This window comes from Salarias fasciatus, chromosome 17, assembly GCF_902148845.1.
Source record: "Salarias fasciatus chromosome 17, fSalaFa1.1, whole genome shotgun sequence".
Taxonomy (NCBI): Eukaryota; Metazoa; Chordata; class Actinopteri; order Blenniiformes; family Blenniidae; genus Salarias; species Salarias fasciatus.
Genome location: NC_043761.1, coordinates 15,794,703 through 15,815,704, shown reverse-complemented (window position 1 = coordinate 15,815,704; position 21,002 = coordinate 15,794,703). Strand labels below are relative to the sequence as shown.

The following is a 21,002-nucleotide window of genomic DNA, read 5'->3' as shown; positions in this document are numbered from 1 at the left end:
TCTGTGTTAAACACACACACACACACACACACACACACACACAATAATGGCTTTGTGACAGTAGCTTGACCTCCATTAAGCGCGATTTGGAGTCCCTCAAAGACACTCTGACATATTTATGGTTTGGGATGAGGGATCGTATTACCAACCTTGTGACTGAAAGGCAATTCGCTCCACCGCCTGAGCGCCAGCCGCCCTGATACCACACCAGTGAGCTCAGGGAACAATCCCGGAACGCCTTTGAGTTTTGAAAAAGAGGACGTTTGGCCCCGCCTCAGGATGTTTTAACAATTCTCAAAGTTCTCTCATGTGTACAAAATTCATACCCTATCTAGACAATGAATCTTACTATATATATACCCAACAAATAATACCACAAGGTCATTATTATCCTTCCATTCCTCTAAAAATGGGTTCATCAGATATTAAATAATCTCTGTACCAACTACCAACTTCCTGAGCCTTTCATTAATCGTAGCTAAACCTAATGAATCGCACCTTCCTGCCAAAAAAAGAGGCGTTAAACATCAAGCTCGACTTCATAACACACTGATCCCGACACCTGCTTTCATGAAACACTTTCTACAACTTTGAAAACTTTTCAAACAACCTTGTCCTCACCGTGTGCAGACACGATGGCGGTCTCTCCTCGTCTCCCTGGAGAGTAATGAATGGTTGGTGCCAACAAATGGACTCGAGGATCGTTGAACCCCGGCGGAACAGAAAGCCATCCAAGCCAATCCTCTTCATCAACTCTTCATCTCGCTCTCAGGATCCCGCTGGGCTCCGCTCCAACCGTGTAATCAGTGACTATTTTACACCTGGGTCGCAAAAAGATGCAATTAAATGCATTTAAGTATCAGGTAGGACAGAACAGCAGCGGGCATTGGAGGATGCTGAGATGTTTGTGTCTCATTTCACAGACTTCTTGTGTTTTTTTCAGGACAGCAAAGGTCCCTGGAATACAGGAGAAATTGAAAACGCTCGGTCCATCCATCTCTTGCATATCAACAAACCTGAGGGAGTCGACCGGGAGTCGAGATGGACACTCTGGAAAAATCCCAAGAGTCTTTCCCCTTTGATGGCCGCCGCCATGGAAACATGGAGCGATTTGTCCGTCAGCGTCTCCCGGGTGGAAAGCTAGCTCATAATTACCACAGCCTTGTGATTAGAATGGAGTCAGGATTATAAGGACCCCTCACAGGCCTCGTTCTCGCTGCTCCCGCAGTTCATTGAATTGACTCATCTTCAGAAATAAGAATTCTATTGATTTCTTTCTCCCCCCCCAACCCTTCCTTCTCTTTTCCTTTTTTTCCCCATAAACTTGTGAATTTGTTGTGTACGTGTAGGTCAGGGAGATCGAACAAGAAATTAAAAGGAAAAGGCTGACGGCGCCCCGGGCGCCGAGCTTGCAACCTTGACGAATCGATCGGGAGACGGAGACGGAGACGGGGACTGCCTCGTCACGTAAAGCGACACGTGAACGTAACGGACGACGCCGCGGCACAAAGCGAACGCACGAGGGAGCAGACTGAGGGGTTTTTTATTCCAAGGCCACACAGATAAACACTTTTTTTAGAGAAGAGAGGGGGGGATTATGTAAACCGTTTGCACAGCTTAACGCCATCTGAAAGATTCTGCTTCAACAAGCAAATCCTAAAAGGCTGCTCGTCTTTTACAGTAAAAAGGTTTGTGAGCTGCAGCTGCGCTTGTTTATTTTTTTTTTTCCACAACTCAGTGCATTCTGTGGCGCTGCCAGCTCGACTGTTTCACTGCGCAGTGGAGCCAAGGCTCTTTTGGAGGGAACGAAAAAAGGCGTCTTCAAGGTCACACATGTGTAATTAGCCTGATGTTATCGCTAATGAACCAAATCGTCCTCCGCAGGCTGAACCGCTAACAGCGTGACGCCGCTGCTGCAGCGCCGGGTCACAATATCCAAACCTCTTCTCTCCGCCGACTGTCTCCTCCAAGGAATAATCTGCCTGCTGTAAGAGAGTAAGACTTGAAGGATCGATCGAAGGGATCTGCGAGGTGTCAGTCACAAGTTATTACCCCTGCACCGCGGAGGGCTTCTCCGAGTTTCCCAGGTTAATGGAACCGGGGACTGACTTGAGGGAGGGTTCCAAGGTGCGACTCCCATTTCTCTGCCTGGCAGGTTATCGATGGGAAGAGTCCGTCTCATGATGCAAAACACAGAGCTGGGAGCCACAACGCAGTGAATTACAGCACATAAGAATTCATCGAAATTAAGGTCACGGGGCAAACACAGAAAGACAGACACACATTCACACCTACGGGCAGTTTTACACTCACTAATTAACCTCAAACACTTCTTGTAGACGGAGTACTTGACGAAAACCAGACTCAGCAGGGAGATGATGACCAGCGGTTTCTCACTCATCACAGCTTCACCTCATTACTCAAGTTTCCTGTTCTCTCACTCACCTTTTTCCTTTCCAGAATTAGATTTGTGCATAATTATATTTTTGTTTTAAGTTAATTTCTTGTCCCAAACATTGGGACAAGCTGTGGTGGTTTTAGACCGATCTTGGTGCTGTGCTGGGATGACTTCCAAACGGTCTCCGGTGAGGTGATTCTTGTCCAGCTGTCCAATCTGGGCCAAAAACACAGTTTTACAGACAGAATCCTGCAACAAACGTCACAATTGTTGGAGAATTCTAACTTTTTTTGTGTGTGTGTTTTTTTTTTGTTTTTTTTTGCCCTTTTCTTCTCCGAAAGCTGTATGAGAGAGCTGGCCAGTGTTTGAATGGAAGCTGATTTCAGAGTTTCAGGTAAATTTCCTTCCTGAAATCATGAATCTTTTTTTAGCACTGATCGTTGCTTCTATTGAATGATTCCCTTGGTCGTCTGTCACAGATCTTTTGACTTCCAGTCGTCGTTCTCCTTCACATCAGAATGAGTGTAAAATTGGTTTACGCTGTGAAAAATGAATTACGGCGAGCTAATTTCTGGCGTGCTGTTTACAGTCTAAGATCAAGCGGCCATTTTGATTGCCTCTCTGCTGGAAGTGCCGTTCCAAAGCACTTTGATAGGAAACCGCTGCCATTTCTGTCATCTCAAGCTAAAGTCGTTCCAAACTTCTCTCACGCAAAGCGGTGTTTTCCACTATTTGAAGCAGAGTAACGGCTATCATTCAACGAGGAATCCAGGTATTTTTCATTAAGAATCTGCTTGCGTTGCCAACACGGCCTGGAGTATTAAGCGTCAAGCTGATGGGAAGCCTTCAGTGAAAACGCGCTGCAGCAATTCAGAGGCAGTAATGACAAAAAGACTAGAGTTATACAACCCTTAGGTTACATAACAACGCCATAAAAGAGACGGCGAGGCCGCCATGCCTGTTTGATGGGCTGCAACTACGGAGGAGATGGAACCTGTGCAGGTATTGATTGTACTGTAATTGGCTCATTGATACGTCTGTGAAAAGGACACAAGCCGCCACATCTTTCCAGACGAGCTGTCGTCTTTAAGGTAAGTAATACCGTCCTGACAAAGAGGCTTTTATAGAGGTTAAAGACAACATCCCTGAACTGAATTTAGACCCTGAAAAGCAAAAAAAAGTCATGTGATAGTTCTCAGAGTTTGATCATCAAGTGAAAATCCTTGAAAGTGCCTCCACTGAACTCCAGGAGCATTATATTTGTGCTTTCTTACTTCCCACCTGTTCCTTGGTTAACGTTCATTATTTCAGGTTTAATGTGAAACTGGTAAAACTCTCAGGGAGCAGATTCGATTGAAACTGAAAACAATTTAATGTAACCATCTGTCAAAGAGGGGAGAGTTCCAAACAAGAAATACAAAGTTGGTTAAAAAAAAAAAAAAAAAAAAAAGAAGCATCAAATCATCTTTTCAGCACAAGAATTAGGAGGGGTTTCTCTCTCTCTCTCTCTCTCTCTCTCTCTCTCTCTCTCTCTCTCTCTCTCTCTCTCTCTCTCTCTCACGCACACACACGCACACAAATCATTTGCAGTGACAGAAAATGATTCAGCCTTGTGGTTTTTAGGTCAGAATCTATAATTTCTTTTAATTAAAGTAAGGCAGGCCATCACTTGACTGATATTTACATGAAACGGTCCAATTAAAACTTTTTCTTTCCTGAAGTCTCACTCTTCAAACAGAAGCAGGACATGTTGGCATTCAACCGTCATTAATTTAACTTCTTTTTTCTTAATGAATCCCCTTCTGCAGCTTCGGTATGGGAAACTGTTACCATCCGCTGCTTTCACTGGACCTTTGAATTGTTACTGCAGAGGCTGAATGAAGTCAGGAGCCACTCTGAACTGTGTGAGGGGAGGAAAGAGAAGACATGTGTGTTCAAATGTAAAGATCAGAGAGTAAACTCTCAGTGTACCTGGTTCACACCGCTGGACACCAGGTGATCATCATTCCTTCCTCTTAACTGCGGAGTTCCTCAGGGCTGTGTGCTGAGCCCCTTAGTGTTTACAGTTGACAGCTACTGGAAATTACAGTGAGATTTCTCAGATAAGGTGAAGATGACATTAACCCAGCCTCCAACACTGTGAGAGCATTTTTTTTTGTAATTTAACACAAAGGGATCTAAGTTAATAACTATCTGTAGGAGATGATAATTCCAAGGGCTCGCACCCGAAGCAGGAATCCTGTTCCTGGACCAATGGACCCTTCATTTGAATTTGAAGGTTATTAAGACACTATTTTACAGGTTCGGTCTGATAAGGTGAACTTGTCTGCACTAAAATTAGTTTGACTTCCCTGCACTGGAAGGTTAATGGCTTTTCTTACATCTCTTGACAGTAAAAGAAATTCAGTTATTTTAAATGTGTTTTATTTATGTCTTCTATTGCTTTATTGTTTCTTTTCCAATTTAGAATTTACACATAAATTATGTGTAATGACTTCAGATCGGATGAAACAGAAGGGAGCGTGGATATCAGTCGAGCTGTGCTGTGATTGCCTGCCTCTGCCACACCTCCTCTCTCTCCTCCTCCTCCTCCTCCTCCTCCTCTTCATCCTCCTCATCCTCTCCGCTCTCACATCCTGCCGTGCAGCTGCCGTGGTCTCTCCGTGTTGTGTTTGTTGAGAGGAGGACCCCTCCCTGCCTCCTCCCTGCCTCCTCCCTGCCTCCGTCGCGCATCGACCGGATCCAACATGCGGAACAAACCGACAAGTTGCGCCTCGGATCGCTGAGGACGAGCGGACGGGACGCGTCTGGATCCGGAGCCGGGGTGATGGCGTGAAAAGCAGCTGTGTGGACATCAAGGTGAGCTGGTCTCCACCACTCCACCCGGAACAAGAGAAAACAAGACAATCATGTGCCTGATATGGATTATCTTCATTTTTTATTTTTATTTTTATTCCTACTCAGTTTTTATGTTGTTTTTTTCTTTATCATCTCACTTTGGAAACTTTTACAATCAATCCCTGAGCTTGAATTGTTATGAAAATGCTGGCTTTGGGGGTGAGTCAGGCAATAAATGTTCCAGAAAACAGGCTGTGAAGGAATAAACTGGATCATTGATGATTAGAATGATTGATTTGTTAATCAAGAAGGAAGATTAATCTCTTCAGGATCAAACATCTGCATAAAGATGATAAAATAATTTAATTTTAAAAAAGATTTCTACTTTAAAGTCAACAAAAAATACTACACAAGTTAAAATATATTGGAAATTATTCACCAAAATCATAAATTCCATCATTTATGGCTTAAAATGCTCTATTAGATCTTTTTAAAACTAATGAGCACCCTTTTCCTACTATATTGTACTTTTTTTTCTCAAAAAAGATCATTAAATATGTTGTACTGAAAGCATTGGGTGCACCTTTATAAAATAGTAAATGCATCATCAGATAACGGGAAGAAAAATATGCTTTACCAAGAAAAAGGTACAGAAACAGACCAGAAACACTCAATGTGTGAATATTCTGCATATCAGTTTAATTGTAGTAGATAATTGTCATCAGAATACAATCATTAGTTCCAAAGGAAAAGATGGAGAAGTTAACAGGAATAATCACTTCCCCAATAAAGTGTTTGGCAGCAATTAACTAAATTTGTTTTAAATGGCTTCTTAGTTTAATTTCTCTCTGCTAATCATCTTTGATTGCTTTGCTGATGCTTTTTATCATTATTATTAGAGAAGAACAACAGCTACTAAACTGTCACGCAACTAGATGAAAATGGGTGATTGATTTTCTGATGTTAGTGTATGTTTGTTGTTTACTGTGCTGGGTGCTTCAAGGTTGCCCCCAAAGAGGCAATTATGTTAGAAAAACACACTGAAATGAGCCACGTTCATCTTTTTTCGTGTGTTGTGAGTTAATACATAACTGGTAGTATTTCTATCAGTGGAAAATGTGGGTAGAGTATGATTAACACGCATGGATGAGGTTACACTTGTTCCTGGAGTTGAGCAGCCATCATATGCAGATAATACCACCAGGCATCATTGTTGTATTCAAACACGGATTAACATTTATTTTTGGAGTTGCCTGCATGTGATGCCCTCGCTGTTTTATCCCCTTTCTGTCTCGTAGTATTACCGAGAGCTCTCTCTGATTATGTTACTGATTACATGTTGGTGCTTTTTTTTTCCTTGTTTCTTTTTCTCCCGTTCATAAGAGCCGTCCACGGTCAGAAGCTTGTGAACCTGACATGTGCACGCCCAGCGAGCGAGTAACCTGAGATCCCGTCCCGAGGGGGAAACCAGGATGCGTCCCGTTGCGTCAGAGCTTTCAGGCAGGACCGGCGTTGGAGGCAGCTGCTGCCGCCCGGCCGCGCTGCTCCTCCTGTGTCTTGGCTTTCTTCCCTGGGTGGCCGGTTGCCCGTCCGAATGCCTCTGCGCCAGCGATATCGTTTCCTGCAGCGGCCGCAATCTGTCCGCGCTGCCCTTTGATCTCCCGAGCTACGCCACGCGGCTGGACCTGAGCCATAACACCCTCACTGCCTTGCAAACCGACTGGCTTTCTCAGCCGTTCGGCCGGCTGGCCACGCTGGTCCTCGGCAAGAACCGCATAAGCCGAGTCGAGGCGAATGCGTTCGCTTCGGCGCCACGCCTCCTCCACCTGGACCTCGCCTCCAACAGACTGACAGTGCTGAATTCGTCCGTCTTCGCTGGGTTGAAGGAGCTCAAAGAGCTGCTGCTGTTTGGTAACCAGATTGTGGAGATCAACCCGGAATCCTTCAGGGACCTTCACAGCCTGCAGAGGCTCTACCTCTCTTCAAACAAGCTGACGGCCTTCCCCCTGGAGCTTTACGAGGCGCCCGGAGGGCCGCGGAACCTCAGCTTCCTCGACCTGTCGTACAACAGGCTGTCCGAGTTGCCGGTTCAGAGCCTGCTGGCTCTCACACGCAGAGGAGGAATTTATTTGCAGGGGAACCCTTTGGTCTGCGACTGTGCTGCGCTGGCCTTGTTGGAGTACTGGGTCTGGAAGCAGTACCGCCCTCTGGTGGATTTCAGAGGTGAATATCCATGTAAGGAAGGCGTGGGACCGGGGTTCCACTGTCAGCGGCAAGGAGTGCCGGACGTACCGTTGGAGCTACAGATGTACCAGGTGGAGCCTGGGAACTGGTTGAGAGTGCCATGTCCAGGGTTGACTTTACCAGTACCGGAGGGGCAGATCGTGTTCTGGCTTACCCCTACAACAGCACTAAATTCCTCTGCTCCCCAACCAAGTGCCCACTTAACAGTTCTTCCCAACGGGACCCTTGAAATCCAAGCGGCCCTGATAGAAGACTCTGGTACGTATGCGTGCGTGGCGTCCCGCGGTCGCCACTATGGCCCCGGTGAATCCCCCGAGGTCGCCGTGGTGGTGGGGAACCTGAGCGGTACCTCCGGCGGCGGCCTGGCCCACCGTAGCAGCGCGGAGCACTTCAACACGGCGTTCACCACCCTGGCTTCCTGCGTGGTCAGCATCATCCTGGTGCTGCTGTACTTGTACCTCACCCCCTGCCGCTGCCGGGGCGGCGGCGGCTCCAGAGGCTGCGGCGGACGGGCAATAATCCTCTGCTCGGACCCCAGGGAGGCGGAGTCGGGACAGCGGCGGTCCAACGGGAAGAGGGTCGCCTTCATGGAGCCTCAGGCCGAGGATTCCTGTATCGGCGATCCGAAAACACCGGCGGTGAACTTGGATCACATCACCACCGAGGGAATTCTCAAAAACGGAAGCAGGACAGTGGAGCAGACCTTCACAGACGCTTCTCAGAAAGTATAGCAAGAAAAACATTTTGCACATTTCTGTCTGTCTGTTTTTTTTATGTCTTGTTTCATCACACGGTGGAGGAAAACAGTCCATTCATGTCGAGTAGCGCGCTGTGATCTTTGTGAAGTAGTTCCACTCTGAGGTTTGGCTGTTTGGTCTCAAGCAGAACTTGCAGCCCTTTTAAGACTGGAACTTCAATGATGTCTTAAGTGGTGTCTGCTTTTCTTTTCTTTGTTCTTTTGTTTAGAGTTCATCTGAACTGTTACCACTTGAATACTACGGAACTCATTTCAATGTGGGTGCATTGTGGGGAATGTTCAGCTGGTTGGTGGTTATTATGCAGCAGACAGGATGCTTTGTGCATATTGGTTTTTTTTTAAAAAGTCATAGATGTGAAATGATCTCAGCGGGATACTAATGAAACAATCTTCTGAACCAGGGGGGTCAAATTCATTTGGGATCATATATAGAGCCCAGCTTGATTTCAGTAATAGCATGAAACACGGTCAATACAGACAAATAAAAGGAACAATGAATATGCATTTAAAATCCTTATTGAACTTCCTGAAACGTCTTCTTCCCTGCATCAGCTTCTGCAGCCTTTAGCATGCAGGCTTTTACAAACACACACACAGTCAGGCTGCCATGCTAACGCTGTTTCTCCCGCATTGAAAGAAATTAGCTTCACAGCTGCATCATCTGTGCTGATGATTCCTTGATCTTTACTTAAACAGTTTTGATTCCCAGTGAACAAATTAGGATCTGTAGCTACGTTTACTGAAGAATTGCAGCTGACACTTTGCCAGTGTTGTAGGCATCATGATGTTGGATATAATATCAATTAATATCTGCAATACCAGAACTCATAGACTAAAGCTTCTTCTGTCCAGGAGTGAGTGAGTTCAGATTTCTGCATTTTGAGTTTTATCCATCGACTGTTACCTTTTAATTAAGATCTCTGCTCATAAGTGAAGGTGAAGCATTTCTTCGAGTGGAGTAGCAGCATCGGCCAGGCCACCAGAACTCTGGTGTTCATCTGTCTGACTGACAATACGTGTTGAACCGCCATTCAGGACATTCAGAGACGAGAAAACAAAACATCTGACGGATCTCCTGAGCTATGCTGGAGACGCCGGACTCTCTGATGTAAGAACAGGAAATGTTTTCACTCTTTTCAGCAACCGGCGTCTTGCAGCTGTTTTGCCTTTACTTCAGAAATACAGAGGAATCAAACCGGGGTCCGTGCATCACTCGACTTACAGGACGCCACCTGGAAACACCTCAACAAAACAGGAATTCATCAAAGTTCTGTTATTTATGCATTCTTTCTCGTTTTCGTTTCAGAAAACCTTATTTTTGACATTGCAGTGCTTAATCAACGGTGTGTTGCTGTAAACTTGCAGGCCTGATTTAGAAAGACCTACAGCTGCATAATCAGAGCAGCATAACACACTAAATTTAATCCCTGCATCGTAGATCGGGTCCAGACCTGCCCGCCGGCTGCTGCTCTGAAACGCGGCGGCGGCAGGCTGGACACTTGTCAAATCGATCTCCGTCCATCGCGTTGATAGCGGAGCTCGCCCGCTCTGTGCTCCACCTGCTGAAAACGACCCAAAGCTTCACAGATTCAGTGGAGAATTGATTCTTACCGGCGCAGTGTGGAGTCGGTGCAGATCAGCGTCACAGATCTGTGAGGGATCGGCCCCGGAGCCCGCCGTGACCCACATTCCCCCGTTCACTGTGTTCGATCTCATCTAGGTGTGTGGAAATCGTCTCCATTGTGCCACAAGAGGCCGGCCGAAGTGTGTGTTCTCACTTCTGTTTCATTAGACGCATTATAGCGGTGGAGGTAACACTCTGTCATGGCTGCACTTCTGTTTGTGGTAAATAAAAGTGTTTTCGTTTGGATGAGAAGCGTGGTCCTTCGTCCCATCACACCAGCGTTAAACTCACATTTATCTTGTTCCGCGATGCGTCGAAGAGTCTAATTTGCGTCTGTGTGGCTCTTACACAAATGAAAAGAGGCAGTTTGGGTAAAAAAATGAAAAGCAGCATTACATCAGAAGGATTTAAGGATGACAAATGACCTCTTACCGAGTCAACAAATCGCCTTTTCAGAAATCCTCTTACAAGCCTTTCCAGTGGCGACTGGAAAACATGTAACCTCTTCAAACACGCAGTTTTTTTTTTTTTTTTTTGTCTTGTGCACTTGTTGGACGCCCGGTGATCGGCGCAGGGACACGTGGAGCTCTGGGGTTTCCGTGACCGGCTGCTTTTCACAGGTCAACGCGGCGCCGGCGAGCGTCGCCGCGGCAGAAGCCGGCGCCTTCATTTCGCTGATCCATCGTGGAGATTACAGGAAGTGGTGACTTCAATGAATAATTTATCCTCTTGCTGGAGAGAAAGTCAATTGAGGGGATTACCAACTTCAGGTTTGGCCTTGCTTTTTTATGCCAAACAGCCTCAAGACGAGTTGTATCAAGGCTGGACGCTCCTGTAAGGCTGTGAGGAGTGTTTCTGAACTCTGTGTGTGTGTGTGTGTGTGTGTGTGTGTGTGTGTGTGTGTGTGTGTGTGTGTGTGTGTGTGTGTGTGTGGACATCGGATTAAAGAGTTTAGCAGCAAAGCATGAAAATATAAACACAACAGAAATGAAAAATCTCCACAACAAATCTGTAATAATGATAATAATAATAATAATGCAATGATCGTTTATTTCAGAGTTCATACATTCACTCCACACACGCACATGAATATTAATCATGTATAAAAATGGATATAAAGAAACATTTTCAATATTGCCATTAGATGTATTGACGTCGGATCGGCTGTTAACGCTCACATCTTTCATTTGCATGAAGCGACACATCAGGATGATTAAACAGGTATTTAATCATGAACCCGTGCAAAGAAATGATGGATAAATCAGTTCCAGTCGCACAGCAGAGGTGTCAAACATAAGGCCCGTGGGCCAAAACCGGCCGGCACGAGGCTCCAATCCGGCCCAACAAACCACCACGCAAATGGTAAAGATTTAGAAGTAAAATAGATTTTTTTAAAAGAAATTTCTACGCAACAGCTACAGGAGAAGTTTTTTACTTCATTTTACTGTATTTAGCACCAGAAAGTATCATCAAAATTGGTTTTATGTTGGGATTGCAGTCATGTTCTGTGTTAATTGTTTGGTTTTGTGAAAGTATTGCTATATTCACCACATATACGTACATCAAATAAAAACTCTGGAGTTCAAACTTAAAGCTTATTCTGGGATTATTCAAGATTAAATTCGACTGTGGCCCATGAAATAAAATATATTTGACACAACACAGGTAACAGTCAGGGATTGATTCCATACTGTAATGCTACAGAAATTTGAATTCCACTGAGCCTGTTACGTGAAAGTAATCATCTCCATGAATCAAAGTGCTGAAGGAGGATAATGGATGTGTGGGCTGGATCTGAAACAGGGACGTTAATGTATGGACAACGTCACCGTTTCACAAATTTCTCCCACTTTGTAATCAACGCTAATTCAGTAACGAGAGATTTTTCCATCTCCAACACTTGTCCAGTCCATCCTTTATTCATCCCACCTCCAGCGTCCTGCTGTTTCCTTCCTTCCTCTTCTCCTCACGGGTCTCCGGTCATCAGCGGCGCCCGGGGCGGTCCTCGTTAGCCCGGGAATCCATCTCGTTTGTTTAGGCGCAAATTCGCTGCCAATAGGTGGAACGAAGGGGGGAAAAAAAGTGTTATTCCAGCCATGAAAAATTGATGGGATGAATAATTTAATCTGAGTGGTCAAAATGTGCTGCACACCTTCAGCTTCCTGTTCTCTGCAGGGTCTGTTCGACACATTACGGGGCGGAAAAATGAAAAAAATAAAGCGGGTGATGGAAATTCCATTACCTGATGGATTACCTTCATATAATAAAGCGAGGCCGGCTGGATGAGGAAGTGGCTGCTTCGGCACGACGTCTGAGAGTTACAGCGAGAGCCGGCCTCGTGATGGAGCGCCCGCCGAAGCTTTCATGGCTTCACGCCACTCAGCGGTCTTTTGGGACTGTCATTGACTTTTCTTCTGGAGCGGGGATGAAAGTATAGATTTCCTGATGAGGAGGGGGGAATTCTGAGTAGCTCAGATTAATTGAGGTCTGACTCAGTAGAATCCAGCATAAAGACCAGGTGGCTGTTTTAGAAGTTTTGCTTTTGCCAGCTGAACCTCTCACTTGATTTTATTCAAATAAATATGAAACTGTAGGGGTAAAAAAGCTGAAATCACATTATTTACAGCTTTTTGTGAATGGAATCCTTTTTATGTTAAGAAAATAAAGATTCTGGATAAGCATACTCCACTTCTGAGTGTTTCCCACTCTTGTGTGATAAAAAACACCAGTGAAAAACACAAGCATGTAATATTAAATCAGCCGAAAACAGGATTTTCCTGCAAAGAATAGCAACAGCTGAACTTGAATTTTTTGCTATTGCACTAAATACGACACAAATGAGCAAGTCGAGACAGCAGACAGCGTCCTTTGATTGATCTTATCACAACTATAGAAGCACACGCTGACATTCTAACTGAAGTCATTTCAGTCCTGGAACCCGGATGCTGGTTGTGGAACCCCAAGAAAATCCCTCATTCTTTGAATTAAAAGCAGATCTTTGCCCGATCCAACATTAGCGATGAAAAAAAAGAAAACCAAACACACTTGTGACCATGTGAACGGCCTCATGAGTTGTCGTCCTGCTTTCCGCTCGCAGCCTGTTTGTCGAGAGTAATTTGTTTGAGTTAATTAAATGCCTGCAGCAGGATTTCTATGTTCTTTTATTAAAGCGAGGCGGGGGCCATTTACACGGGAGGAGGCGGTAATGTGGTTATTTACTCATTGCGGGCTGGGTCAAACAATGCCGAGCACTCTTCTGCACTGCGGCGCCGTCACACGGGCTTCATTGTTCAGGGACTGTCGCTGCTCTGGGAACTTTCTCTCATATTAACAGAGATTAAACGGAGGAGCACCAAGGCTGACGCTGACATGTCTCCTGGGAGAGAAATCGGGCAGTCCTTGAGTCTTTTTTTTTTCTTTTTCTAAATATAATGAGTTGCTGTTTCCATTTCACAGGATAAGGAGAGATGTGTTTCTGTAGCGGGGAGACTTCATTTCCCCTCAAGGCCAGACTCTTTTCATCAAGAAACTAAACTATGAAATCAGTAAAACAGTCCAAACAGTCTCATAATCTCTAGCAAGGCCTTCATGAATGTCCTCTCTGCACAGAAAGAACTTCAGAAAGGCCGCAAAAACAGAAACGCTCAGGCATGTGAAGAGAAATCACACATATTTGTCGTTCACCCGCAGGAGAAAAGGGCAGAATGAGAGGATGCAGCGAGCAGGCGGTGGGAAGCGGCGCGGCGGAAACATGACATTTCTATTGGTTTCATGTGTTAATGAGAGGCAGGTTTCCTCCGCTCACACGGCGGGTTTTCTTAACAAGTCAAAGACGTCCCAGATGTGGCTCTGATTGCATCATGTCGCATCCGCAAACCGCGGCTTCTTTACAGGCCGATCCAGTCTCTTCAGCTCACTTCACTCAGTTTTTAATATTTTTTTTTTTTAAACGAAATCAAAATGTTGAGCTCCAGCTCAGAAAATAAGGAGTCAGGTGAAAGTTTAAAGAAGCACGAAAGTGAATGTCTTGGACATAATTTTTTTCTGTTGTATGTATTTGTATTTGATGTGTGTTTTCACAGGTCTGGAATGAATGAAATAAAATCTATTTAAAAAATATATATAAAATGCATTTCTTTTTAATAACAGGTTGGCAAATGAAGCATTTTCTTTTCCATGTCTAAAATGCTTCACATACGATGTTTAAAAAAAAAAAAAAGTTAAAACTTTTTGACTTCAGTTGGATCAAAAGATTCATACAATGTGCAATTGTGCAATTCTTATTTAAAAAAAAAGATTTTTTTCTTCCTATGACGACAGGAAGCTATTTACAAAGTTTACCAAGGCCACACAATAGGAAGCGAGAGAAAGGTGCTAACAACCTTCAGCACTGAATCGGGTGTCGAATACCACGGGAAATTACCAGAGGATGGAGTGAGAGGAACATCAGACCAGAGTGCAAAATGCTTCATAACACAGGATGTTGTTGTTAAGATCCACTGCCTCACGCAGCAGGAAAACATCACCGTAAAAACGCCTGGTACTAGCGATCGATTCAGTAATGATCCCGTCTGTTATTAAAAATCTGTCACTAAGAAGGCAAAACAGAAGGTAGCAGTACCGTTGATGGAGGACGTGCTGCTCGGCTCTCAGGAGGTTGATGGTCTCCAGGTCCTGGGACAGCCTTTCAGCATGGGCCTGGATCTGGTTGGTCGGTTCCTGCTGCAGACATTCATTCTGCTGGCTCACTGCCAGCACCTCCTGCTCGTACCTGGCGCACCCTGAACTACGGAAGCTGCGGCAGACCAAGACAGACGCTTGCACGCTTTCAGCGACTACTCTGCAAGCGTAGAAGAAGAAGATCCGCTGTTTATATTCTGCTGTGAGTGACCGAGCTGTGGACAATCACAAAAGTGAGTGGCAACTGTTTTAAAACTTTGACTTCGGTGTCCTGCTGAAAGCGCGTAAGCGTCTGGCTTGGTCTGCCGCAGCCAGGGCCGGCTCTAGGCATAGGCGAACTAGACGGCCGCCTAGGGCGCCACGTCCCGAGGGGGGCGCCGCGGTCGTACAAGGGGCGCCACGACGCACTGTGTCCCGTGTGTCCCGCTGTGCAGCGGTCCGACGCACTGCGCTCCTCGTCCTCGGCGCTGCCCGGCACTGATCGGTATTGTTCGGCATCGCTCCTCAGCGCACCCCCCCCCCCCCCCCCGCTCAACAAATGTCGGGACCGCTCGAAAAACACGCTCCCAAGGGGCGCTCGTCTCGGGCTCGCCTAGGGCGCCTCTGAAGCCCGGGCCGGCCCTGGCCGCAGCTTCCGTAGTTCAGGGTGCGCGCGCAGACGTGCACTGGGGAAGTACAATATAGCACTGTTTAGGCTCTAAAAATGTACTAAATGACCTCGTTTCGAATTAATTATGGACGTTACGCGCTCAGGACACTTGGATTACAGCGGACGAGCAGTATGAAGGAAAATAGGCACGTTTTGTGGACTTTATGGACCATTTTCTTTCGGGCTCCATCGGTCCCTGCTATATGGCAATTTGTTGACAACGAAAATCCCCCCGGATCTCCGGCTGCATTTTAGACATCAAAAAAAGTGTTCCAGAGTGTTGCTCAGCATGAGGGTGAGTAGAAAATGAGGCCAAATCGTTGTTTGGGTGAAATATTCCTTTAACCTCTATCTCATCTAACAGCATTTCTTAAAGTCGCATTAAAAAATATATATCTATTCTACCTCTCCATACATTGTTAAAATCTCTTCTGTTTTCCACAACTTTGACTTTGAGGTTACTTATTGAGGGTTTTTAACCACATTCAGATTTGTTTGCTGTAGCACTCTGATATATTTAATTAATACCTTTCTCCAGCAACGTGTATCACGTCTCAGATTGTGTTTGCGTTGCTCTGTACAATCCCTCCATAAAGAAGTAAAGCCAACACATGGAAATGATGTCGTCTGCAGGAAATAATGCCTGGAATCACCCTAATTTGAATACTGCTGTTTGCACCGCGCATGGTGCTTTTCTTAATTGATCGCCTGCAAAGTGCAATCTATTTGCATGATGCAATTCATCACACTTTATCTTAAGGAATGATCCATAACGAATTATTTACTCTTGCTGATGGTGGGTAGTTAGAGGCTTGCTCTTTCATGTAAATCACATTTCGTAAGCATGTGTACATGTATGCACCAATGTAACACACTTCATGCATTATGTATCCATATCCCTGCAGCTATAGTGTGTGTTTTCACTGGTTCACTCCAATAAAGCCTGTTTGTTTCACTGCCTACAACATTTTGTGAGCAGTTCTATGTTCAAACATCAAAGGTCTTCCAGAACACGTGTGTGCTGCGGCTGGAAAACGCTCATTATGGACACGTTTCACCGTCTGCGTCCATGACATTGTTATGTGACAGCATGAAGGCACGTTCAAATTCCACAGATGCCTAAATCACAGTGCTTCAACATGCATTTACAGGCTGACAATGGCAAAGTGCTCTAATCCAAAACAGTGAGAGAGCAGCAGAGAGAATGGATGTTTCATCTCCTAATATGCTTCAATCAGAGTGAGTGGAGGAGGCAGGCCGAGGAGGGAAAGTGATTCAGTGCCGAGAGACCGATGTCAGCTATTTGTTGAAGGGATGAGTGTTTAGCCCACAATGAGAACGGCAGGAATTAAAATATTATGACTGTAGATTACAGTCAGACTGAGTTGGTATTGGAGAAACGCGGCTGAGCTGTCAGGAGAAGGTGGCGTTACCGGATACCTGGTGACATTTTCTACCCACGGGATGAAAACAGCACATCACTCATTAAACTGCCAATTAATTCTGTCTGGAAAAATGAAGACAAACCATTTGTGCCCCTGAAGTCGCTAATTAAACAGTTTGTTCGGAGACTGGAGAGTAATTTCTTTGGGAATCACATGATTCCACCACGAGATGAGCAAGATTTCCAACAATCAACGTAATTTTGCGACGGGAGGAAGAAGACAGAAGGTCAGTAACCGAGGCAACTGGCTGCCATAAAACCAAGTGAATCATTTGCAATCAGAGGCTAATGATGGCAGCGTAATGAAGTATAAAAGAAGTGAATGGCTTTTCTGGCAGCCTTCAAGGGCACGATTCATTCTTTCCCTCTCTCACCTCCAGCTTCCTGGATACAATTGTGTCACTTATCCTGTTATTCAGCTCGGCTGGCTCTCCAGGCTGTGCGCTTATTGCAGTCGATTAATGCGTTAATGAGCGACTGATGAAGTTTGACAAATAATAATAAAGTCCATGAGGGCTCAGTCATGTCGATGTCCGCTAAGTATATGGGATTTTAGTTTTTCAGCTGCAGGATTCAAACATGCAAACCTCTAAGCACAAGTCTCGTTTACATGGAACCGGAATAAATTGATGAAATTGAAGTGCAAAGTTTTGAGCACCAAGAAATATCATTTGATTCAATGAGTGGCTCAATCCTATAATACTTTGCACTGTGGGGTTTGTCCTCTGTGACATGAACAAAAGCAGATAAAATGACCTCAACCTAGGAAACAGGATCAGAATGAGTGTTTACATGGACACTGACTATTACTATTAGTATTTTTTTTTATATATATATATTTTTCATGTAAATTAGGGAGGATAGCATCAAGAGCAACACCTGTTTCCTCTGTTAGTCTTACTTTGAATGAGAATGTGATGAATGATGTGGGAAAATGTGTATGAGGAGAGAGGACGGAGGTCAATATGAGGCAGACAAACATAATAAAGCTCCATAATGATGCCAGTGGAGACCTGCGCTTACTTATTCATGTCAATAAGAGAAAAGAGAGACAGTGCAGTGCTGTGCAGTGCAGCGAATTAGATCCATAGAAATCACTGGCATCAGTAATGTGTGGACAGAAGCTTTATTGATTTTTAATTGCCCTCAGTTTTGTTCCCACCTTCAGCAGAAAAGAGCTTTCTGTCCAAAAGGAATAAAGCATGTTCCGAGATCACAGAGCTAAACAATGTGAAATATTTAGCTCTTAAACAAGCAGGGGCTGCAGTTTCCTCCTGACAGGGAGAAAAACCAGCGGAGAGGAAATAGCTGAAACAATTGGATGCAGGATTAGTGTTGGCCGTGCGCTGATGTGACATGTGGATGTTCCCAGCTAATGTGAGGTCGTGATGCACACATGTGCACACTAATGTGTTCATTAGCGGTCATGAGCGGGGCTGTGGATTAATGCGGAAAATGGTTAATCAAGCTTATTTTCAGCTGCTGTAAACAAGCCTAATGAGCAGAGCAAGCTGGGAAATGTAATATTCCACATGTGTCAGTTGGGGTTGTGTTTAAATGACGAGACGTAACCTCAAGGATTTTTTTTTTTCTCTGTGCGTGTTTGTTTGTCTGGTGTCAGCCGTGCTTTCAATCCAACTCACATATTATCATGTAAGTAGGCCACGACGGGGTCAGCGCATCAGCCCTCAGCAGACAATTACCGCTTCCCAAAGACAGGAGGGTGTGAGGTGCAGCGTGAGACGCGGCGGCGGGGGGAGACTTGAAGGGGAAGGTGGAAATGTGGCCGCCACTGATACGGCAGCTGAAGATGACCCAGATTCCACCAGAAAGAAGGTGAATGGAGGGTTTTTATCTACAAAGTAATTTCCTCAGTTTCTGAGGCAGGCGGCGACAGCTTTGCCCTTAAGCCCGTCTGTTGAAATATATCAGTGTGGCCGTCGAGTCACACGCCGCCGGTCTGGGCAGGATGGGAGCCGCTGCTGCTCACTCTGTCTACACGGCATTAGGCCTCATTATGTGCAGATGCAGGGATGTCTTGGTCTGTTCGATGAAGAAAATGATACAAATTTTGGCTTATGTGTTTGTGGGAATGTTAAAGTAGCTACAGTTTACTACTATAAGTCACATCTGTCAAAAAATATGTCATGAAGCAGGAAAAAGAATCATGTAAAACTCACTGATTGGCTTTGTTTTTGAGATGAAAGAAGTTTGTAAGAGTCAATCAGTAAATGTCGGGCACCGAGAGCGAGTCCTGATGAGATGTGAGCTCTCAATCTCTCTGGTCTGACAAAAGGAATGGAGGCACCGGATGCTGTGTGTTGTGAGGAACTGTAAATCATGCCCGCAGACAGCCTAATGATTCAATTCATCCTCTTCACCACTTCATCAGCAGGCACGCCCCGGAGAGGTCACCACTCCATCACAGGACTCACACACACACACACACACACACACAGACTCACACTCGGGTGTACGGGAAACAGAATCGACTACAAGTGTTTGGACTGAGGGAGAAAACCGCAATAATCACGAGACAGAACGCAAGCGTCAGACAAAAAAGGGGGAAAAGTTGAAACTTAGAGGACCAAGTATCGAGCCATGAGGGACGCCACACTACAACAAGTGGAGAAAACATACACTGGTGTGTTTATGCAGCTGAAAAAGCTACTATATGCTATGTTTTCCAACCACTATTAGACTGTAGCTGCTTTTTCAGTGCAGTTATTAGACTTTTTAACAAAATCACGTGCAGCTGAAGCTGTACAAAATATTTTAGCATTTTCTCTTCTCTCCTGTTGTAATACAGAGATGTCAAACACATCACAGTTACATCTTGAATGGTCCAGACAGAAAATATAGCACAAATAACAACCTTTAAGTTTGATCTTTCAAGCAGAATATGAAAATCTCAATATTTTAACAAAATCAAACTGCTATAGAATATGACTACGATCTCAACATGAAGGCAATTTTAGTGGTGCGAAATACAGTAAAATATCCAAACAGCTGTTCATATGTTAACTTACTCTAACAGCATGACTTTGAGGCTAATGCTAGCTAGCTAGCTTTCATGGCTTTTCTTTTTTAACAATAAAAGCATTAAAAGAAACCCTTTCTTAAAGTGAAAAAGCCCATACAGCTAGACAAATGAATTGATAAGTCCTATAGTACTTTCATTTTTAATTTTGAATTTGATTGATATTTTTTGGTCCAATAACAGCTTACACATTTAGCGTGACTGTTTTTGAAGCTATTTTTCAAAAGGAAAACCGAACAAACTTGAGTCTAAAACAAGATAAACAAGAGTTTTTCAGGGAATATCTCAATATATGACACAGTACAGAGTTACAAAGGGTAGCAGACCATCATGTTGCAAATGTGTGTGTTTACAATATCTTCTCGGGTGTGTGGAGAAGTCGCAGTGTGAAAAGCTGTGAGAAAGGAGGAGAAAGGAGGAAGGAATAGAAATGGACTCGTCAGCTGTGTCACCCTGGCAACCATGCTGGAGAAACAGCAGGAGAGTCGGCTTCCTCTTTCCCGTCCCTCTCTCTTTCCCCGGCTGTTTGTTTTCCCGGTGTGTTTGCGGTGATGATCCAGGATGTGACATCGGGGCCCGGTCGTCTTAATGTCCTTGTGTGCAAACAATCACCCGGGCAGCTCGCGAGCGGCGCTCATTACGGAGACACGAAGCCAGGCGGGCAGCTGGAGGGCTGATCGGTAAAGCCCGGCGGCGTGACGCTTCCACAAGACGAGCAGGTTGGAATTTCAAGAGGAGAAGGATTTGGCTGTTCGTTCTGCCGACGCCAACAATGGATGCAAGTGTTCCATATGGGGAGGGGTGTGTTCGGTCAATATTTGAGCTGCAGAACTAATAATGACAGCAGGTGTGTTGATCATTGTTGGGTTTTGTGAAAATATAGACATTTTCATCTGTGCCACAACAAGGAAAAAGTTCAATTTAGAGGTTATTGTGGCACCGTTTTCCCTCTCAAGATGAAAGTGAGCATTATGTGGTGTAGAATAACAGAAAAAAAAAAAAAACCTGTCGAAATTAAAATGAATTTTCCTATAAAATCCATTCCTGTGGCAGCACAATCAACTCACACAGCCAGAGGACTGGACCAAACGTCGCTGTGATGGATGCGTCAATCTATGTTTCTTCTAAATTGTACCAGGTTTAGAAATTAGCTGGAAGCAAAACTCATCTTAGAAATGTAATCTGAGCTCGGCTCTCTGTGGGCACATTCAGAAACTTACAAAACAAAGTTCATCAGGGTGTTTTTTTTCCAACGTGAAGGCTGAATTTGACCCTGAATAGACCCTCAGAGCCGCATGTGTAGCGTTCTCTCCTCCTCGAGTCAGATG

The 21,002-nt window shown here is 44.8% G+C and overlaps 1 protein-coding gene across 1 annotated transcript; it reads left to right on the top strand.

Annotated features, from left to right (window-relative positions):
* Positions 1-5,107: 5,107 nt before the first annotated feature.
* On the top strand, positions 5,108-8,238 carry LOC115404261 (amphoterin-induced protein 2-like). The gene is made up of 2 exons (XM_030113529.1): positions 5,108-5,257; positions 6,620-8,238. The coding sequence occupies exon 2, from the start codon at positions 6,709-6,711 to the stop codon at positions 8,209-8,211; it is 1,503 nt and encodes a 500-aa protein (XP_029969389.1). The 5' UTR covers positions 5,108-5,257; positions 6,620-6,708; the 3' UTR covers positions 8,212-8,238.
* The last annotated feature ends 12,764 nt before the right edge of the window (positions 8,239-21,002 follow it).

Coding starts and splice junctions, on each gene's coding strand:
- LOC115404261 (XM_030113529.1), top strand. CDS start 6,709: ATGCGTCCCGTTGCGTCAGAGCTTTCAGGCAGGACCGGCGTTGGAGGC.